Source organism: Pseudopodoces humilis, chromosome 1, assembly GCF_049639895.1.
Source record: "Pseudopodoces humilis isolate 2021_Gansu_Grassland_sample_001 chromosome 1, ASM4963989v1, whole genome shotgun sequence".
In the NCBI taxonomy this organism is placed as follows: domain Eukaryota; kingdom Metazoa; phylum Chordata; class Aves; order Passeriformes; family Paridae; genus Pseudopodoces; species Pseudopodoces humilis.
The window spans coordinates 6,986,167-7,004,723 of NC_142200.1; the positions used below are offsets into that span (position 1 = coordinate 6,986,167).

An 18,557-nucleotide genomic window follows, 5' to 3' on the forward strand; every position below is an offset into this window, starting at 1 on the left:
CTTTTCAGGAAAGAGAAGAAGTATATTTTTCTTAACAGCTTGAATTCATTAATTTTAAATTTAAAAATACTTTCTTGTTTTGAAAGGACGAGATTCCTCTAAGAGAGACCCATTTGTAATGAGTACTTCAATGTCTTGGATGGTTCTCAGATATGTAAATTAAGAACATTTGGAATTTAGAGATGTTGAGCCTATGAAAACATGGTGGTGAAAGTCCCATTGGCTTTTGCAAGAGACAGATTTAGTTAATAACGAATATTTATGCAGGTACTGACTTAATGTGCCAGCTGTGTGTGGCTTCAGCTACTTGCTGTCATTCTTTAATGAAGGATAAGCAGACAGATGCTTTTCAGCTGACTCTCAAACAGAAAAGAGGTCTTGGATGCTGCTCTTCAAAAGATTTCAGAAGCCAATAAAGAGAATTGAGTGTGGTGACTTCGTTCATTCAGATGGCAGCTGTCCCACTGTTTCATCAATTTGAGGGATGTAAATTAACATTTTGAGATTATTCCCTGTGGAGCAATCTAATAGGAACCAAGAAGAAGCATGTAAACACTGAACTGATTTGAAATGTAAATATCCCAAATAATGTGGTGATTTGTCAAAATAAAAGGATTACAGATAGCTGTCAAAAAAAAGATACTGGAAGCTAGAAACACCAGAAATAAAGGAATTAGTTTTCTTTACCCTGCATGACAAGGGTAATAAACCCACATCGATAAAGTCAGGTATGGAGTTTAAATTAACTTCCTTTATTGGCCATTTTCATTTCAAAAGGATATAAAACTGAATAAGTATTAGATTGCTGCTATTGAATTGAATGAGATTCTGCTTTCATTTCATTTTTGTGTCAACTATGTTTTATTTCTTTTCCCCTCTTCATTATTTATGTACATGCACAAAGCTATATTTAAAATTATTTATGGGTTTTGTTTTAGAGTGACAACAGTGAGATCCATCTCATACTGTGTTGTGCATTCTTGCAGCTCTTAGCAAATGTAGTGTAATTTTTCTGGCCTGAGGTATGTTGTCAGAGGGTTATGTGTAGTGCACTAAAACAAGAGGGATTAGTCTATATTGCATAATTATAGGGCCACGTTTTAGACAACCCTATTTCTGTATTTCTGTGAGCATCTCTAGCATCAAGGGCTGTAATTGTGAGCTGATTCATAACAAGCTGTGAGATTCTAATTATCTAACATTTTTAACTGCAGCTTCCAGTCTGAATTCAATGGTGATTAGACTTTTCATGGCCTGTTGCAATATTCATTAGTAGATCTTTTGTATGTCCTTAACTTCCACAGAGCTGACAGTGGAGCGAGTACCCTCAGGAAAGAGAGGGCAGTTACGAAAAGGGAGTTTGGTGTATGAATTCACTAAAGTTCTGTTGCTTTCAGTAGGATTTAGGGTTTCTTTAATAATTAAAAAATTTAAGAAGGGTGCATTAGGAGCAACAAGAGACACAAGTTTACAAGTTTTGCTGTGGGGTTTTTTCATGATTTAGCTCCTTGCTTTTCAAAGAGAGGCTCAAGCTTCCATTAGTGAGGGGTATGTTGGTGGAAGAGGCTTATAAAAAGAGAGACAGTGATTTTTTACAGATAGGGAAAGGACAAGGGGGATTGTATATAAACTCAGAGAAGAAAGACTTAGATTAGATGTTAGGAAGAAAACCTTTGCTCAGAGGGTAGTGAGGCATGGGAACAGATTGCCCAGAGAAGTTGTGGATGTTCCATCCCTGGGAGTGTTCAGGGCCAGGCTGGATAGCCTAGTGGGAGGTGTCCCTGCCCATGGCAGAGGGCTTGGATCATCTCCAAGTTCCCTGTCAATCCAAACCATTCTACGAGTCTGTGACTCCTTGCTTCTATGATACCTTCATTTTGAGACAACACAAGTTGTTCTTTCTGAGACTGGTTACAAATTTTACTGTGTCAAGAAAAAGATCCAGCATCATTTACTTCTGTAGGGTGTTGAGCTTGAACTTCAGCAGGAGCTGTTTAAACTATATTTCAAATAAAACATTCAGATACATTTGATAAAAGGATCAAAATATGAAAAGGACTTTATTCCATTCCTGTATTTTTTATCCCTATAAACTGAATGCTGTGCAGCAAAGCCAGAGTGGGCATTGATGGGTACGACTGTGCCATTGCATTGAGGTCAGTGACAGTGGCCAAATTCCCTTTAGATGTTAAATCTTTCACCAGATAAAATCCATATATATTTCATTAGTATATTACAGCCATACTGACTTGGGACCCTCTGAATAATTTAACACCTGGACATACTTGTTATTGTTCAAGAAAAAGCTTTCTATAGCCTTATTAATTGACTGAAATTTTAGAGTGCTGTGAAGTCCTAAGGGGCTTGTGAATCTCTGAAATATTTTTTAATTTTAAACACGGAATAGAAAAGTCGGAAGCAAAGTCACTGTATAACAAAGAGAATAGTTGCTTAGGGAAAAAAAAATTAAATGAAAAAAGAGCATCAGGAGAACAAACATATAGGGCTTATTTTTCTCCTTGCTGGTCTCTAAGGTACCAAACAGATCCTTGGAATCTTCACTGTGGTTCTTCCCTTCTGTTCCCACTCCCTCTTAAACAGCCTTAATGATTTTAATTATATTTACTTGAATTTGATTGTGCTACTGAGCAAGCTTCTAACTAAAAAAAAATAGCCCTTTCTAACTTAGATGCCACACTTTGTACAATCTGCTATCTCTGACCTCTTCTTTTTAAGATCAGTTAAGAGTTCAGTGCTGCAAGAGCACACTGTGCTCCAGGAAACGGAACCACAGATTCCTAGAATGGTTTGGATTGGAAAGGACCTCAAAGATACCTCATTCCAACCTTACTGCCATGGGTAGGGATGCCTTCCCCTGACAAATGCTTTTGCATATGTCTTGCATACTGAAAAATTGCTGTTCCATTCTCTCCTTGAAAGTAGATTATTTTATCACTAACATTTGAGAGAATACGTTTCTTCCACATGACTTAGAGTTTTCTGATTTATTTATACCTGTCTGGAGTACTTTGCATAGGAATTTTATATGGGTCTGGTAGAGGATCAGGATTTGGTTTTGCATTCTAGTATGTACTGTATTTCAGTAATTGACAGGCACCTATATGAGTTTAGAATTCAACACCAGATTGTGTTGCTTTTTAAAATTTTGACAAGAAGCTAAATGTTCAGTAAAAAAATCTTTTATTTTCACTTGTTTCTATCACTATCCTTTCAATAATGTAAACATTGCTGCCTCACAAACAGGAGGATTTAGGAACCTATTTCAGTGATATTTATGTTTCACATCTTGCTAATAAAATTCCTTAAGGTTTACAGTGAAATTTTCACTTCTGTGAGCAGCCATTGACTAGGGACAAAAAGAAAGGTGGGTACGGTAGATGTGTTCTCACATAGTTTTGGATGGGTTCTCAACTCAGGGCTACTAGAGGTATTGACTGAGTTCAGATTTATTTAAATAAAAGCAGTTTTGAATGAGTGACTGCTGAGAGATTAAAGCTGTCTCTGAAGACCAGTGTTCCTGAAACTTTGCAGCTCTCTGCACTGAACTGAGATGCTGTGTTGGTGCTTTCAGTATTCTGCCTAGCAACACACTCATTAATCAAAAGTGCTCGCATTTTCTGCAAAACTGACATTTTGTCTCAAAACGGTGTGATTGCTAATTTGTGTGCTGTATTTCCATTAATCATCACAATACCAGGTACTTCTTGGGGAGGTGAAATTTCTGTAAGCTGTGCAATGTCTCCTCAGGTGAAAGAAGAGGAGCAGTCAGCCAACCACACGCTCATGATCCAGGAGACATTGCAGCAAGCCTCGGTGGAGCTGTCGGAGCAGCATCACCTGGTGGTGTCCTCAGATGAGGTGGAGGGCATTGAGACAGTCACTGTCTACACCCAGGGTGGGGAGGCTTCAGAATTCATTGTTTATGTTCAGGAGGCTGTGCAGCCTGTGGAGGAGCAAACTGTGGAAGAATCAGTGCAGGAGCTCTAGAGAAAAACGCTCAAAGGAGGTGATTTCTTGATTTGCCAAAGCCAGAGGTTTGGGGTTTTTTTGTCCCAGCCAAAAGCAAGCAAGCTGATGGATTTTCAGTTGATTTATGAAGTGATCTGACTGGTTGGATTGTATCAGTGACTTAGACATATTATGTGCAAAACCTTCTCAGACTTTTTGTTTCTAAAATATGCTTTTAAGGAAAAAGTATTCTTCCCCATCTTTGAAGATCTCTCACTTGATTCCTGTAAATTCACTTGAGTATTGTCTGTTCAAAACTGTGGTATCCCATGATAAAAACCATCTATAAAGATAGCTAGAGTGTCTGGAAAAGCCCATACATCCCATTTTATACATGCTTTCTTATATTCCTGACTTTGCTGGAAGCAAAGTTGTTTTTTCTATAATTAAAATGGCCTCGTAGCTCTGAGTACATGCTAGAAAGTGTCTGCCAAGTTGTAACCCAAACAAATGCTTGATTTAATTAGAAACACACCACAGATGAACTGTAGTTTCTACCTGTGAGATGATCCTCTGAGTCTGGGAGGTATTTAAAGCCATATGTGATAATTCTGGGTATCAGTAGGATGACTGTTATTTAGCTATTTGAATAATGGTAGCTGTTTCCATCCCTCTGAATAAATACCTGTCTTGTATCATAAGGTGAAACCAAAACTGTCAAATCAAGGAAATATTCTTTTGTTTTTAAGAAAAAAAATATATTCAGAAGTTTTTTAAATGCTAAAAGAGATGTATGTTCATATGTTTTAAATAGACATGCTTGTAAATATGACTGTGTGAAAAAATTTGTACAAAAAGCTTAAGTAAAATATTGATGAGAATCAAGATATTCTTAATTATGCATGTATATAGTTCCAGATTTTTCTTCATGAATCTTGAATTGTTTCTGGTTTAATATTTTCAAATTTGACCTATAAAAATTATTAATAAATAAAGAAATGTAATGTTTCCTTTTATTGTTTTAATTTCTTTAGTGTTGGTTTCCCTTTCATAGCTAATTAAAAAATGTTGGTGTGCATTGACTCTGACAAATTATTTCTCCAGTTAGTAGTCTCTTATCAAGAAAGTACCACTGTGAAATACAGGCAGACCTTCCTATGTGATAAAACTTATTTATGGTTGTCCTGGATAAAAAAGTGGAAAAAATCTTTTGACTAAGTGGATGTAATGTAGTGGGTTGGTTGTCAGCATCTTCTGAGTCTGCTGAGTTCTCCTGATGCTGGACAAAGTCAGAGTGCAAACCTGTGGTGGCAGTTTCTCCCTTAGCTGTGGCAATGGGAAGTTTAAATTTGTTAATGGACAAGAACTGAGAATTGCTTGGCTTCAGTGGCAGCTTTGTTTGCTCTGGTTTCATCTTGACCTGCGCCAGGAGCCCCAGGGATGTTAAGTTTGTAGGGTGGAGACCTTGTTGCCATTTTGTGTCACTGACTTGGCTACAAGTGTCGGGGTTGATTCTGTGTGTGTTCAGTAAACTTGACTAGAGTGAGTCATGAAATGCTTAGTAATATTTGTAATGTGATAGAAACTGATGCATCAAATGTATCACTATGATTAATCTGCATAAGAAACTGGTTTTGTTATTACTGGTTGAAATTCAATGTTGATTTACAAGAATAATGCTTTCTGTTATGTAGAAGAGAAGAAAGCAGTCTCAAAAACTTAGAGTTTATTGAAACAGCCCAATTGCTGTCAAAACCATTTGGAAGAGCCTCATAATGGTGTGGTAACAGTGGTGAACTTAGTGTGAAGCCTCTCTGAAAAGGGGACAGAAAAATATTTTTCTATGCATCACTCAAGAATTCTGAAGTACATTGTTTCTGAAAATTTTCTTTCTGAAAGACTGAGTAATTCTGTCTGGAAGTGGTGTGGCTGCATTTGGACAAAGAGTGTTGGGGTTTTGTTTGTTTTAAATCCAGTATATCACAGCCATACAGTCCATGTAATTTATGGCTTGATGAGTTATAATTGATGAGTTATACCACATTTTCCTATACTAAATCATAAACACTTATGTAAATTTCCTGCTTCCTTTTTTTATTATTATTTTTAAAATACTTTTCAATTCAGGTCTTTTTTTTCTCCCAGCTCTACCATGGCCTAAACAGCAGAAATTGTTGTTTTTAATGGCATGTTTTCCAACAAGATTAAAGAATGAAATTGATTTTCATTCAATTTAGATTTTCAAAACATTTTAATATCTTTAGTTCTTCTAAAGCTATAAATTTCTTAGTCCACACAGCATCTTAGCACTGCTATATAGAATATAAACTACAACCATTCAATACTAATAAAGGAAAATGATTTCACATTCCAGTAAATTTGCTCACAACATGGATATGTGCTTTACAAATTCAAAAAAAAAAAAACAAGCCAAACCCAAAACACACGAGAGAACCTCTTGCATCTCAAGAATGAGCAGTCCTGTTAGCACTCTTAGCAGAGAAAGGAGGAAAGCAGCAAAAATCATACTGCAAGGTATTCAGTTGTTCAAATGATTTAAGATCAAAGTGGGCAGAAAATCTGGCACATGAGGGAATCTTTTGGAGTTGTGTTCAGCTTCCATGATCAGGACTTGATTTTTGGCTTGAACTCTTCACGCCTGCCAGTGGAGGAGTCTGATCACAGAAGATTCAGTGAAGTGTCAGTGGAAATGTGAAAATTGACCCAGTGAGGAAGTTTTACTTTTCTGGCCCTTGTGAAAATCTAACTCTTGGGATAAAAGAATACTGAATATTTGAGGCAGACCTCTCAGAGAGAACTTCTTTCCCAAGTCCCTCCTAATCTTTTATGGAGGTAGAATAATCAACCCATTTTATGCCCTAAAAGACTGCAAGCCTGTCTTGTCTTGCATACACGTAATTGCATTTATGTAAAAGCAATGAGATTCAATTGAGGATTCTGCTACTAGTATTGTATAAAAAATGAGATTTATTTTTATTTTGTAATTATTTTGATCTGTTTATAAGAATGACTGCTATCATCACTCACAGAGCAGAGCTTTGTGAAACAGATGGTGTGCACAAAGTCATAGTTTATGGATGGTTATATTTGGGTTTATGGCTGGATTTCTTTACACCAGATTACAATTTTTGCTATTTGTAGGTACATTTGAGCTGTATCTGTAAGTTTGAACAGGGAGTGACATGAGCTCATTTGCAGATGGCATAATTAGCAAAAGTGTGGCTTGTTTAGGTAATGCTAATCCTGCAGTGAACTGCAGATGTTCTGTTCCCTTTTGTGATACAATGACAGTGAGGTTACTGAGTGGTGCTGCACGTGGCTTGACAGCTTCTCAATTTGAATTTCCAGCTTTCCCATCATAGCAGACATTATTTCCATCAATAGCAGCACTATTCCATTTGTCTTTTTTTCTTCCTTGAAATGAGGGCAACCTTTAATCTGGAAAGACTTTCATGTTCACTCAGTCACAGAGATGTATTTTGGCTCATCCTGAGGATCAGACTTGCTATTAGGATATAAATATGCAGTATCATATCCATCCCTGCTATAGTTCCAACAGGTAATTGATTAAGACAATCTTTCATGTATTCCTGTTCTCAACTTGCCTGTATTGTGCTTTAAGTGATTAGAAACAGTGCCACATGTTTCAAAGGACAGTGCAAGTTACAGATCTCTCACATGTGCCTAAAAAAATATTCTGTCCAAGTCCATTGTTCCCCACCCCATCAACCTTCAAAATGGGTGAAGCAGAGAAAGGAAACTGTCGTGTTTCTCTCTTGATAAATACAGATGGATAAAAATGCTGTGTTTGTGATTGATACCAGGTCTGGACACTGTCTGGTTGCAATTCCATGCCATGTGCTCTGGGATGACCCTTCTGGAGCAGAGAGGTTGGACCAGGTGACCCAATGTGGTCTTTTCCAACCTGACCCACTCTGGGATTCTGTCAAGTGCCCATGTGTACCCTGATCAGCAATGTTTTAGGATTTAGAGGGAAGGAGCAGAGCTCAGTTTGAAACAAAACCATGGAATAAAATCATCAAGGAAAAGAAAGATTAGGACAAATAACAGAATTGACATCCTGTTGGGAAGATCTGTTAGCTTAGAAGGCAGTACCTAAAGCTCATCTGGAGTTGCTCTGTTTTTGCACTGAGTAAAATACAGCCAGATATTAATAATGAGCCCTGTGGGAAGAACAGGGCAGCTGACCTCAAAGGTTTCTCTGACATCTCAGGTTTGTGGGCATTTAATGACAGCAAAAGAGAGCAAAGTGACAAAAGACCTTTTTTATATTCAGAACCACACCTAACAAGGATGCTTGTCAGAGCTCACTCTGAAGGAATTGATGGGATGGGCATTGATGGGATATTAAATAAGAGTAAAATCATCACTTACATTTCCTTATTCTAATGTCACATATCCTTAATAAAAAGTTCAGTGCAAAGATTGAAGTGAGTAGTGGCTGCCAGTAAAGTAGAAAAACAAAATAAATGTCTCTGACAACACTATAAACGACCTTTTTATTCCCTATAAAAGTATTTTTACAGGCTTATTTGCTAAAGGGGAATAAAGGGAGAAATCACAGTCAATATGTTGCAAAGAGCTCTTCCTGGTTTTTGAAATGTTGCAAATTTTCCTGAAAACTAGAAATAACTATCGGTCTATGTAAATAAAAAGAGATCAAAAATTCTTCACTGTCTTGGAATGAAAACAAACAATGAGAATTTATAGAGCAAGCCTTGCTATGGTTTTTCCTTCAGTTCAAGGAAGGTTATCTTCTAGAAAATAAAGGATCATTTTGTGTTGTGCACCCAAATGAAACACACTGCAAGTGTGTTTTACAGGAATGCATAAAGATATATGAGAATGAGACCACAGGAGCTCCACATTGGTAATATTCTTTATGGGTAAGCAGTGAAATAAGGAATAAAATATCACAGTGGATTACAGAGCCAGTCAATGTTTTTACACTTTGTTCTGGAAATGGTTCCCCTTTTTTGATTAGCGTTTATAGCATTTATTTTGCTACTGCCATTAGGAGTGAAAATACTTTCTGGGAGCTGAATGGGCTTCGGGTATTAAGAGTACAGAATCTTAGGGATGGATAGCTTGTTCAAATACATGTTCAGATAGCATCAGTCAAATATTCCTTTCATCTAATGGTGACTGAATGAGTGAGAGAGTTTGAATCCAAGATATGGTAACAAAGGTCCAAAACAGAAAATCTCTATGCTTTGTGCATACCTCTTACCTCTTGGTCAAAAGCCAATCAGTTTCTCCAGCAGAAGCAGCCACCTTTCACTTGCCACAGTTTGTCTAGATAGTGACATTCTATTTAGAGTGTGGGTTTAGCTATTCAGGTTGCATTTTCAAACCTTAAATTAATTGCACGTGAAGCCTTCTATTAGAGTGTCTATTTAGAGTGTAGTCCTGCTCACTCAGAGATGTTTTCCATTTCTGTTCAGGTGATTCCCATGCACTGGGTATTGACTTGAACTGCTGGGTGGTGCCACAGCACAAGAGCTTTCTACTACCAATTGTAGTACAATTGGTAGTGAAATTACAATTACAAGTTCTCATGGCATAACTGTGCTGTTTTGTGAGGTCAGAACATGTGAAGTTACAAAAATTATTTACTGAAGTGCTAAAGAAATGTCTGCTTTTGGATCTAGAAGCGTTCATCAGGACTGTGTGATCCTCAGGAGCTGCTCTCTCCATTTGCCAGCATTGACTCAATAGCTTTGCCAGCAGAATGGGTGTGTTGGGTTTGCTTGGGAAGGTTTTGGTAGCAGGGAGGTGACAATTTGGTTTCTGTGAGAAGCTGCCAGAAAGTTCTCCCTGTACCTGACAGAGCCAGTGCCAGCCAGCTCTAAGACAGACCCACCACTGGCCAAAGCTGAGCCCAGCAGTGATGGTCGTAACTCCTCTGGGATAATGTATTTAAAAAGGGGAAAGAAAAGTTACTGTGCAGAAGGAATTGCAGGCAGAAAGAGTGAGAATGTGTAAGAGAAACCTCTGCAGGCACCAAGGTCAGTGAAGATGGAGGGGGAGGAGATGCTGCAGGTGCCAGAGCTGAGATTCCCCTGGTGCAGCCCCACGGTGAGGCAGCTGTGCCCCTGCAGCCCAGGGAGGTCCATGGAGGAGCACCTGCAGCCCATGGGGGAGACCCACACCAGAGCAGGGAGATGCCCAGAGGAGGCTGTGACCCCATGGGAGGCCCATGCCTAAGGGGTCCTGGCAGGTCCTGTGTCCCTGTGGGGAGAGGAGAACAGGCTGGAGCAGTTCGTGCAGAGCTGCTGCCCATGGCAGGGACTCAGGTTGTAGAAGTCCATGGAGGACTTTCCCATGGGAGGGACCCTGGGGCTGAGTTGGAGAAGGAAGCAGCAGCAGCAGAGACAAAACAATGTGTGATGAACTGACCTCAGCCCACGTTCCACATCCCCCTGCACCCTGAGGGGGAAGAGGTAGAGCCCAGCAAGGAGGGAGACATGAGGGCAAAGGTGTTTTGTTTCACTTCTCATTACCCCTAGGAATAAATTCAATTAATTTCCCCTGTGACAGTAAGTGGTGAGTGATCTCTCCCTGCTTTTGTTTCAGCTCAGTGATCCTTTTCTTACATTTTCTCTCCCCTGCCCAGCTAGGAAGGGAAGTGACAGAACAGCTTTGAGGAGCACCTGGTGTCCAGGCAGGGTCAAACCAGAACAAGAGGTCATGTAGGAGTTCCCTGATAACCCCAAGGAACATAAAGTTAATCCCTTACATTTCCCTTGAAGGACGTTGGGGAGTTTCATCTGAGCCTTCTGCTCACAGAGGGCTTGGGCAAGCTCAAGGAGACAGCTGGTCAAGAATATTTTGGGGACTTCACTGATGTCAGCCAATATGGGATTTATAGCTTTGGGAAAAAGCGTAACAGTGATGGGATAGAACTCCTTCCGCTGGTATGGCTAATCCTGATTCTATGTTTTAATTTTGTATTACTTGAATATATTCATTTAGAATAAATTCTTTTCCCACTTGCCTCAGTAGGTGTCATGGAGTGACTTTACCTTTAAGGTGGTTTTGAGAGCTAAGGAAGTTGAAGTTGCTGGTGACTGATGGGAGTCTTTTCTCCTGACCAATTATTGGTCATTACTGTGAATTGACAGCCGTTTTAACCATTGAAAAGGGAGATCAACTTGTGAACCCTACCTTAAGATGTAAAGTCAGGGCACTTTGGGTCTCTTTGTTTCCTGGCTGTGAAAAGTAACAGAGCTTCGGCTGGCCTCCCGTTCCCTGCCCAGCCCATGCGGCCCAGGCGGGGGCTGGGCTGGGCTGGGCCTGCCGCGGCTCCCGGCCGGGAGATGGGGCCTGCGGGGCTTGCCCTGAGCTCTGGCCGGGCCGGGCCGGTCTCTGGCTCGGCTGCAGTGACGGAGTTCACCGGGGACTGCCAAGTAAAGAAGGAGAAAAAGCTCTGGACCTGCAGCGAGCTAAAGCGGTGACTACACTTTCCAGAGCAGCTATGAGGAATCTTCTATCGAAGACAGCTCCAGCTCCTGCACCGGCAGAGGTCACAGAGCCATCTACAAAGCCTGGGCAAGATTTTAAACTTTTCATTTCCCAGATGAAACTTGCAGATTAATGCTTTTATCCAGAGAGAGAAAAAGAGAGTAATCAACATGTAAAGAGACTTTATAAAACTATCAGAGACAGTAAAGAATTAAGTTTCAGAAAAAGTAGAGAATAAGAAGATGCGTTTGTGAGCTGAAATACCTTTCTGTTGAAGCTATGGAAATGGACAATAAAGTCTTGAAAAAACTCCCTTAATTCATGACCGTATATAGGGAGGAATAGAGTGTTCAAAGTGTAAATTTTGAGTAAAAAGTAGGGTGATTGTGATACAGTGAAGTGCTAGAAACAGTGAAGCGAAAATTTGAAGCCTTGGGGGGGCAATGAGAAAAACTGTTTTCTGGTGAAGCTCACAGAAACAGATGAAGACTTTTGCTTTTGAATAACTCATCCTTAAAATGCCATCCCTAGACTCATGGCCCATACACACCTCAGAGTGATGTGAGATGGGAGGAGTGAGCTCTGATAACAGCAGCTCTGGGCAGCTGACATCAGGGCAAAGGAAAACTGTAACAAAAATAGTTTTCTTGTGAGAAACTCCATAAATTAACAGAAAGAAACTTCTGTTTCTCTACAAAGACTGGTGAAAAGACTGTAGCAGGAATTAGGACTGTTTTAACCATCAAAGTTCCAAAGTTTTTGTCTCTGTTGTCATGTAAACAAAGGAATAGTGAGTAGTAAAGGATAAAAAAGGTTTTTCTGGAAGTTTATTCTGGTGTTCTTATTATTGTGGTTTGTTAATAAACTTTCTTTATTCCTTTTAAGTTTTAATGCCTGTTTTGCTCTTGTTCTAATCCATATCTCACAACAAGAAATAAGTAATTTTTTTAGTTACTGGTTTAAAACCACGACAGTAGGTCATTTTTTTCTGGCAAAAGGTCTTTACTGACATAATGCACATTAGAAATGTGACCCCCTCTGTTCTCTCTCTGACTCTTAAGGTGTGTTTAAACTGAAAACATGGACAAAGCTGTAGATGGTGTACTTTAGCCACTCGCATGCTTTAATTTTCCTGGGCCAGGAGGAAGAAAATAACCAAAATAACAAGCTGACAGAAAATTTAAATTTCTATGTAATTTAGAAAAAAATAAAGGGACTGCCAAAATGATTGTTACATTTTTTGGGGACCAGTCTAATGATATTTTTATTTTATTTTACCTGAAGCTGCACCAGAACTTCCAGCTTTCTATGTGATGCTCTTAACTGTAGAGCCTCTCTCCAGCCTCATCTGAGGTGAGGAAAACAAGGGAAGCAAGTAAACCTTAGACTTTTGCGTAAAGCTGCTGTTACATTTGTGTGAACCTAATATTTCTTTAATCTTACTTAAAACAGGGATTCAGCATAGAATCCATTCCATGGTATTTCATACTGAGGAGGATGGAGGATGTACTATGAGTAGAGTTTATTAAGGGTTTGAGGTTTTGTGGGGTTTTTCATTGGTTTGGTTTTATTTTGGTTGGTTGGTTGGTTTGGTATGGGTTTTTTTTTAATCATCACCTTAAAAACTGTTACAGAAGAAAGCCAAGTATAACAGAAGATCTGACAATCATTTACAAAAAAAATAAATATTTTACTATGTCACTTCTGGCATTTTTATTTTACTATTTGTATGTAATATAATTCAAAATTTAGTCAGTGGTTGTAGTAGCTGCTGTAAAATCTCAACAAAAATTATTGCCCCAAAGGTCTTAATCTCTCTCAACTCCAAGTAGGTGGGATTGATATGAGTTCTTAAAAGGGTTTTTTCATGTGTGTAAATGTAGGGGGTAACTGTAAATCTGCGACACAGCCAAGAGAAGCTTTGTGATGCCTTTCTTCTTGAAAAAAAATTAAAAAAAAAAATAAAAATGGAAGTTTCAGAAGTTCTAGAAGCTGGTATTTCCTTGACAGATGCATGGAAGCACAAAAGGACAGACACTGGCTGAGTGATGGCAGCGTGATTTCAAGCAGCTATGGTTTTAGTTGGTATTTTCAGCATAGGAATCTTTATGGGACCAGCTTTGAACTATAGATAAACTGATTTTAGATATCTAAATACAATATAACTACTGTGCAGCCCTGAATGAGAGACTTTGTAGATGCTTTAGGAGGGACCAGTGTCACACCAGGGCAAGCATAAACACTGCAAAACCACACACAAGGGATATTCTTGCAAAGTCTGATTTGGTAGTATTGCAAACTGAAGTCTGTCTGTCTAGAATTAACAATATGTTTATCAGCAAAACCCAGTATTTATAATTTTTTATAGGGGAGCCACTTTCTTTCCTCCTGGGAAGTCCTAGGGACTTCTTTCCTCCTGGCCACACCTAAAAACAGAGAAAGTGTTTTGTCTTAGTCTACAAACTGTGGTTTTGACTTTCCTCTCTCTTTCCACACCCTTGTTCACCAGCTGTTAGAGTCTGTACTTTATGCTTTTGTTGGTTCACAAAGACTTGAGGGTACTGAGTACTGTGAAGTGTCAATAAAGTTTCTAGGCTGGATGTCAGGATGTCCCATATCACAGCTCAACATGAAGCCAGATTGTCATTTAATTGCACATTTTCCAGTGGAGCCCAGATCCACCTGAACTGGACATTCATGCTTATTCCCTTGTGCTCTATATTCAGAAGACTGCCTTGCCTCTCTCACTCTGCCTTCAGATCCCTTTGGTATGCTGAGTGCTTTGGTTGGTCCATTTTTCTACTGCTGTTCAAGGCATTTTGCCTTGTCCCCATACTCAAAAATTTAACAGGATTCTGTTTATTAGAGGATTTTGCTCATTCTAGATCCTGCCTATAAAGCAGAAGGCACTAAGACTTGGATACTGTGTGATGTACTGAAAACCTAAACCATTTCACTGAGTCTGACACCACAAGGGTTTATGAATTTAGGTTTAAATCACCCTCCCAGTGATTTAGAAGGGTTAAATACCTGAAACTAATAGTTGAGCCTATGTAAGCTGGCAATTATGTGTGCAGAAAATGAATGTGCTTAGGAGCATGTGTCGTGGAAATAGGAAACAATGGGATTATACCACTTCTCAGGAGGTTTTAGAGATTGAGAGGGACAGCAAGCACAGTTAAAAACAAAATTAGCTGTGCATATGTAGATACCATAAAGCATCAGCAGACAAACAACAGAACTAATTCTCCTCTGGCAGTGGCTGGGAGTTCATTGCCCCTAAATGAGCATCCAGCTGCATGTGGATGGAGATGGGAGCTGGAGATGGAGAGGAGCACTCCTGACACGTGGGTGGCTGGGGAACTCTTGCAGTATCTGGAACAGGAGGTGGAGCTGCTGTGGAAACAGACACAGAAGAGTTGCTCAGGACTTGCTGAAGAGTTGCACCACCAATCTACAGCATCCAAAGGTCAAATCTGATTTGCACAAACCAGAGCATTGCAACAGCTCTTCGGACAGGTAATGGTCCAAAAAGGTCCCCACCTGAGGTGATGTGTCTGAGCCCCTGGGGCTGTGATGTTGCAGGCAGGAGGGGAGCATTGAATTCAGTCCAGACAAAGAGGCACATCCAGGTGTTGTAAAACTTTTACCAGTTTAAAACTTTCACCTGTGATATGTAGCTCATCCTAGCCGAAGTACACAGGTACTAATAAAACATTTCTCCCTAGCTGCAAGTCTCTCTTACATCTGGCTACACAAAACTCAAGAGGTTGTCTATGGTAAAGTTGTCTGCTGAGTCACAAATGGAGTTACAATCCTGCTGCGTTATTCTTGCCATCCTTTGTCATTCATGGACGTGTTGGAGCAAGTCCACAGAGATGATCAATGAGCTGGAGCACCTATTCTATGCAGACAGGCTCAGAGAACTGAGATTGTTCAACCTGGAAAAGAGAAGGCTCTGTGGAGACCTTAAAGCATGTTCAGGTTCCTCAAGGTGGTACAAGAAAGCTGGAGAGGGACTTTCTAAAAGAGCATGGGGTGATGGGACAAGGGAGAATGACCTTGAGCTGAAAGGTGAGGGGTTTATATTGAATGTTAGGAAAAAAATGTTCCCTGTGAATGTGGTGAGGAACTTCAGTTTATAGTCCCAAATTAAGTTGTTTGGCATTTAAAAAAAAAAAGCCTGGAAAGTTAATTTATCTGTACATTAATATCTTTGTGCATTGGAAGACATCTGGCCACTATTGTGGTAAAGCCTGAGATGTCGCTGAAGTTTTGAAAGAAGGATGTTGCTTTAGTGCAGAGTAAATGTCTGGGTTTTGGGATTTTTTTCCTAATCTGCATATTAATTACTGTCACACAGCTGATGGAGTGGGTTGCAGCTAGATTCATCTCATTTGAATCGGTTTAATCCTTTGCAAGCTTGCAAAAGTAATTATTCTGCATTTCCATCTAACACTGTGTAATACAAACTTCAATCTGTTCAACTCCTGCTCCAGACCCTCAGTGACCTTTCTGCTCATACACCAGCAACACTGACTGCAATTAATTTCTTCTCTCATTGTGAACATTCTTACATTTATCCACTCTTCATAAAAGACAGTAGACTGTTACCTGCTGGACCACTCTTTGAATAATCTCTCTCTCTCTAAGTTTTATTTTATCAGTCAGTGTTTGGATCATGCGTCTCGTGGCGTGGCTGTCCTGTTCAGCACGGAGATCATGCTGCCATTAATTCCTGGTAGCGTTTCCCAGCGCTGGGAGTCCAGCAGCCCCTCTACATCTGTTCCCTGTTACATTTCTGCCTTGGCAACGAGACATTCTGTGCAGCTTAATTTGTCCTTTGGCTGGATTTGTCTGCTTCATCAGCTTGATTTAATTGACCATCTTGTGAAGTGAACCTGAGGTGGAGCCATCCTGCTGATGGGAGGGCAGCAGGTTCGGTGGGCACAGCCCCTTCATGCTGGGGATGCTCCAAACATATTCATATGGCAGAAATCTCTTTACAGGCTTGAACTCCACTCTGCTTTAGGATTACACAGCCTACACAGCACTGCAGTAAATCACTTCCTTGTGGATTTGGGTTTCAGATTCACACATTTATTCCTTTATTTTTTTATTTTTTTTGCTAAATTTGTTTCTATATCAGAGCTCATTGAGCCAGAGCCTTTCTTCCATGACTGTTATTAACACAATGATGATAATCACTCTTTCTGACTGTTTTTCTGAGCGTTGCTACTATCTTGTCTGGTTTTCACAAGTATTAAGGGAAAACATAAAGGCTATCCCTTGATATGAAACCCCTGTTTGCATGACCTTCAGAGGGACAGGGCCACTTGCAGAGCTGTGACTGTTCCAGACAAGTGGCCCAGGACTGGAGCTCTCATGACAACATTCTTGTAGCCTTTCTGCTAGGTGGCAGTTTATTTCAATCACTCTCCAGAGCTAAACAAGATGTAGAAAACATGCAGCTATAATAAAAGAGGGAAATTTCAGCCTTCTTGGGTGATTCAGAGATTAGTCCACCTACAGTTTCTAGTGCGTTATTTTTATGTGTGTGCTTAATCCTTTTATATAATCCTGCTTACTTGTTAGTCTTTCAAAGACAGATAATTACAGCTTTTTGAACTGATGTAGAATCTCAGACATGTTGTGACTGGTGGGGATTCAACAGTGATACAGACAGGTGAGCAAGATAGAGCTTATTGAAACTCCTATATTTAGTTACATGCATATTTTAAACTAACAGGCACCATTTTATTACACATTATGAAATTACAGAGCAGTGATAATAATTTAATTAGCATTATTAAATATTTCTGCAGCTGTACCAATTGAAACCTCAGCTGGAATCTTTCACAGTTATCTGAGAAATTACAGTCCCTGTCCAACCAGTCTGCAAGTTGAATCCTGAGGTACCTTCATGGTCCAAAAAAGCTCCTCACCTGTCATGTTTTCTGCCAGAGCTGCTCAAGGTGTTAATGCACTGTAGATAAAGGGCCTGGTGTCTTGGCAATTTGGGCAGGATAGTGAGGACAGGCCTCAGCTGCCTAGCCTTGTACAGTCCCCTGGTGTTTTTTGCTTTGTGAAGCAACAACAGCTGAACTTCGCCTGATTTGCATTCTGATAACATCAGGTAATCTCAGATCAAGTTGCTGTTGCACAGCAGGAGAGGGAACAGTTTAATGGAAGCCAGCAGCTGCTGTGGCCATCCATATGCCACCTCTTCACTGGTTAGAGCCTTACAGGTGTGAAAATGAAAATTTGGCCCCAAAAAGACAAGGTGAAAGGAAAGCAAATTTCAGTCTCCCAACACAGTAATTATTGGACTATTTTGTTACTCCCTGTGCTCAAGAAGAGTTTCATTGATAATTTCAGAGGCAAAACTCAGTGTACTTCCCCACCATGGGACTGGAAGAAAGCATCCTGGATGAATATGGAAAAAATGTAACATAAAATCAAATTTTCAAGGACTCAAGAAATAGATTTCATTCTGTATAAAGAAAAAAAAAACCAACAAACTAATTTGGCAGCTGCTGCTGATACAAAATGTCAAAGATTACATGTTAATTGACTGTCTAGCTAGGACTTGCTTATTACCTTTCAGTAAGATCTGTGTGCAAGACAAATTGACAAGCTTTAAGCTTTAAGCAATGCATGGAACAGCAGTGAAAGTACTTAAATGTGAAAATGTGAAAAAGGACACTGAAAGTCTGCTGCTGTTTGCTGTTCTGCCTCATTCTTTCTCCCTTTCTAGTAGTTTCAAGCCCTGCTGTGGAGTTTTTTTAATTAACATCTCCTCTAAAAATGGAGGGGAGGGGGTCAAGCAGCCCCAACCTCCTGTTACTGGCTGTATAGACTGGAAAAAGAAATGGTCTCTAGTCACAAACATGAGATGGAGAAGTAACAAAGGAATGGGGGAAAAGAAATAACAACCCCCTGCTTTCTAAACCATCAGGTCTCTCTGAACCTGATCCAAAATCCTGTGAAAGCAAGGAAATATTTCTTTTCACCGGCTTCAGTGGGCACTGGAGAGAGATCTGCTCGAACAAGTGCCAGCTGTTCTTCTTTAATGACTGTAA

General features: G+C 39.8%; 1 protein-coding gene across 4 annotated transcripts in view; it reads left to right on the plus strand.

The window, feature by feature from the left end:
• The window catches only part of ZFAT (zinc finger and AT-hook domain containing), a 122,504-nt gene that overhangs the window by 66,670 nt on the left and 37,277 nt on the right, over nucleotides 1–18,557 (plus strand). Inside the window, exon 16 of one of the 4 annotated variants that reach the window (XM_005516892.3) lies at nucleotides 3,769–4,970. The exons of 1 other annotated variant lie outside the window; for it this stretch is intronic. In XM_005516892.3, the coding sequence (XP_005516949.2) occupies nucleotides 3,769–4,008 (240 nt within the window). In that variant the 3' untranslated portion in view covers nucleotides 4,009–4,970. Of the gene's footprint in view, nucleotides 1–3,718; nucleotides 4,972–18,557 lie in introns of those variants that run through there. 2 more of the 4 variants (XM_014257858.2, XM_014257852.2) reach the window with 2 other exon arrangements.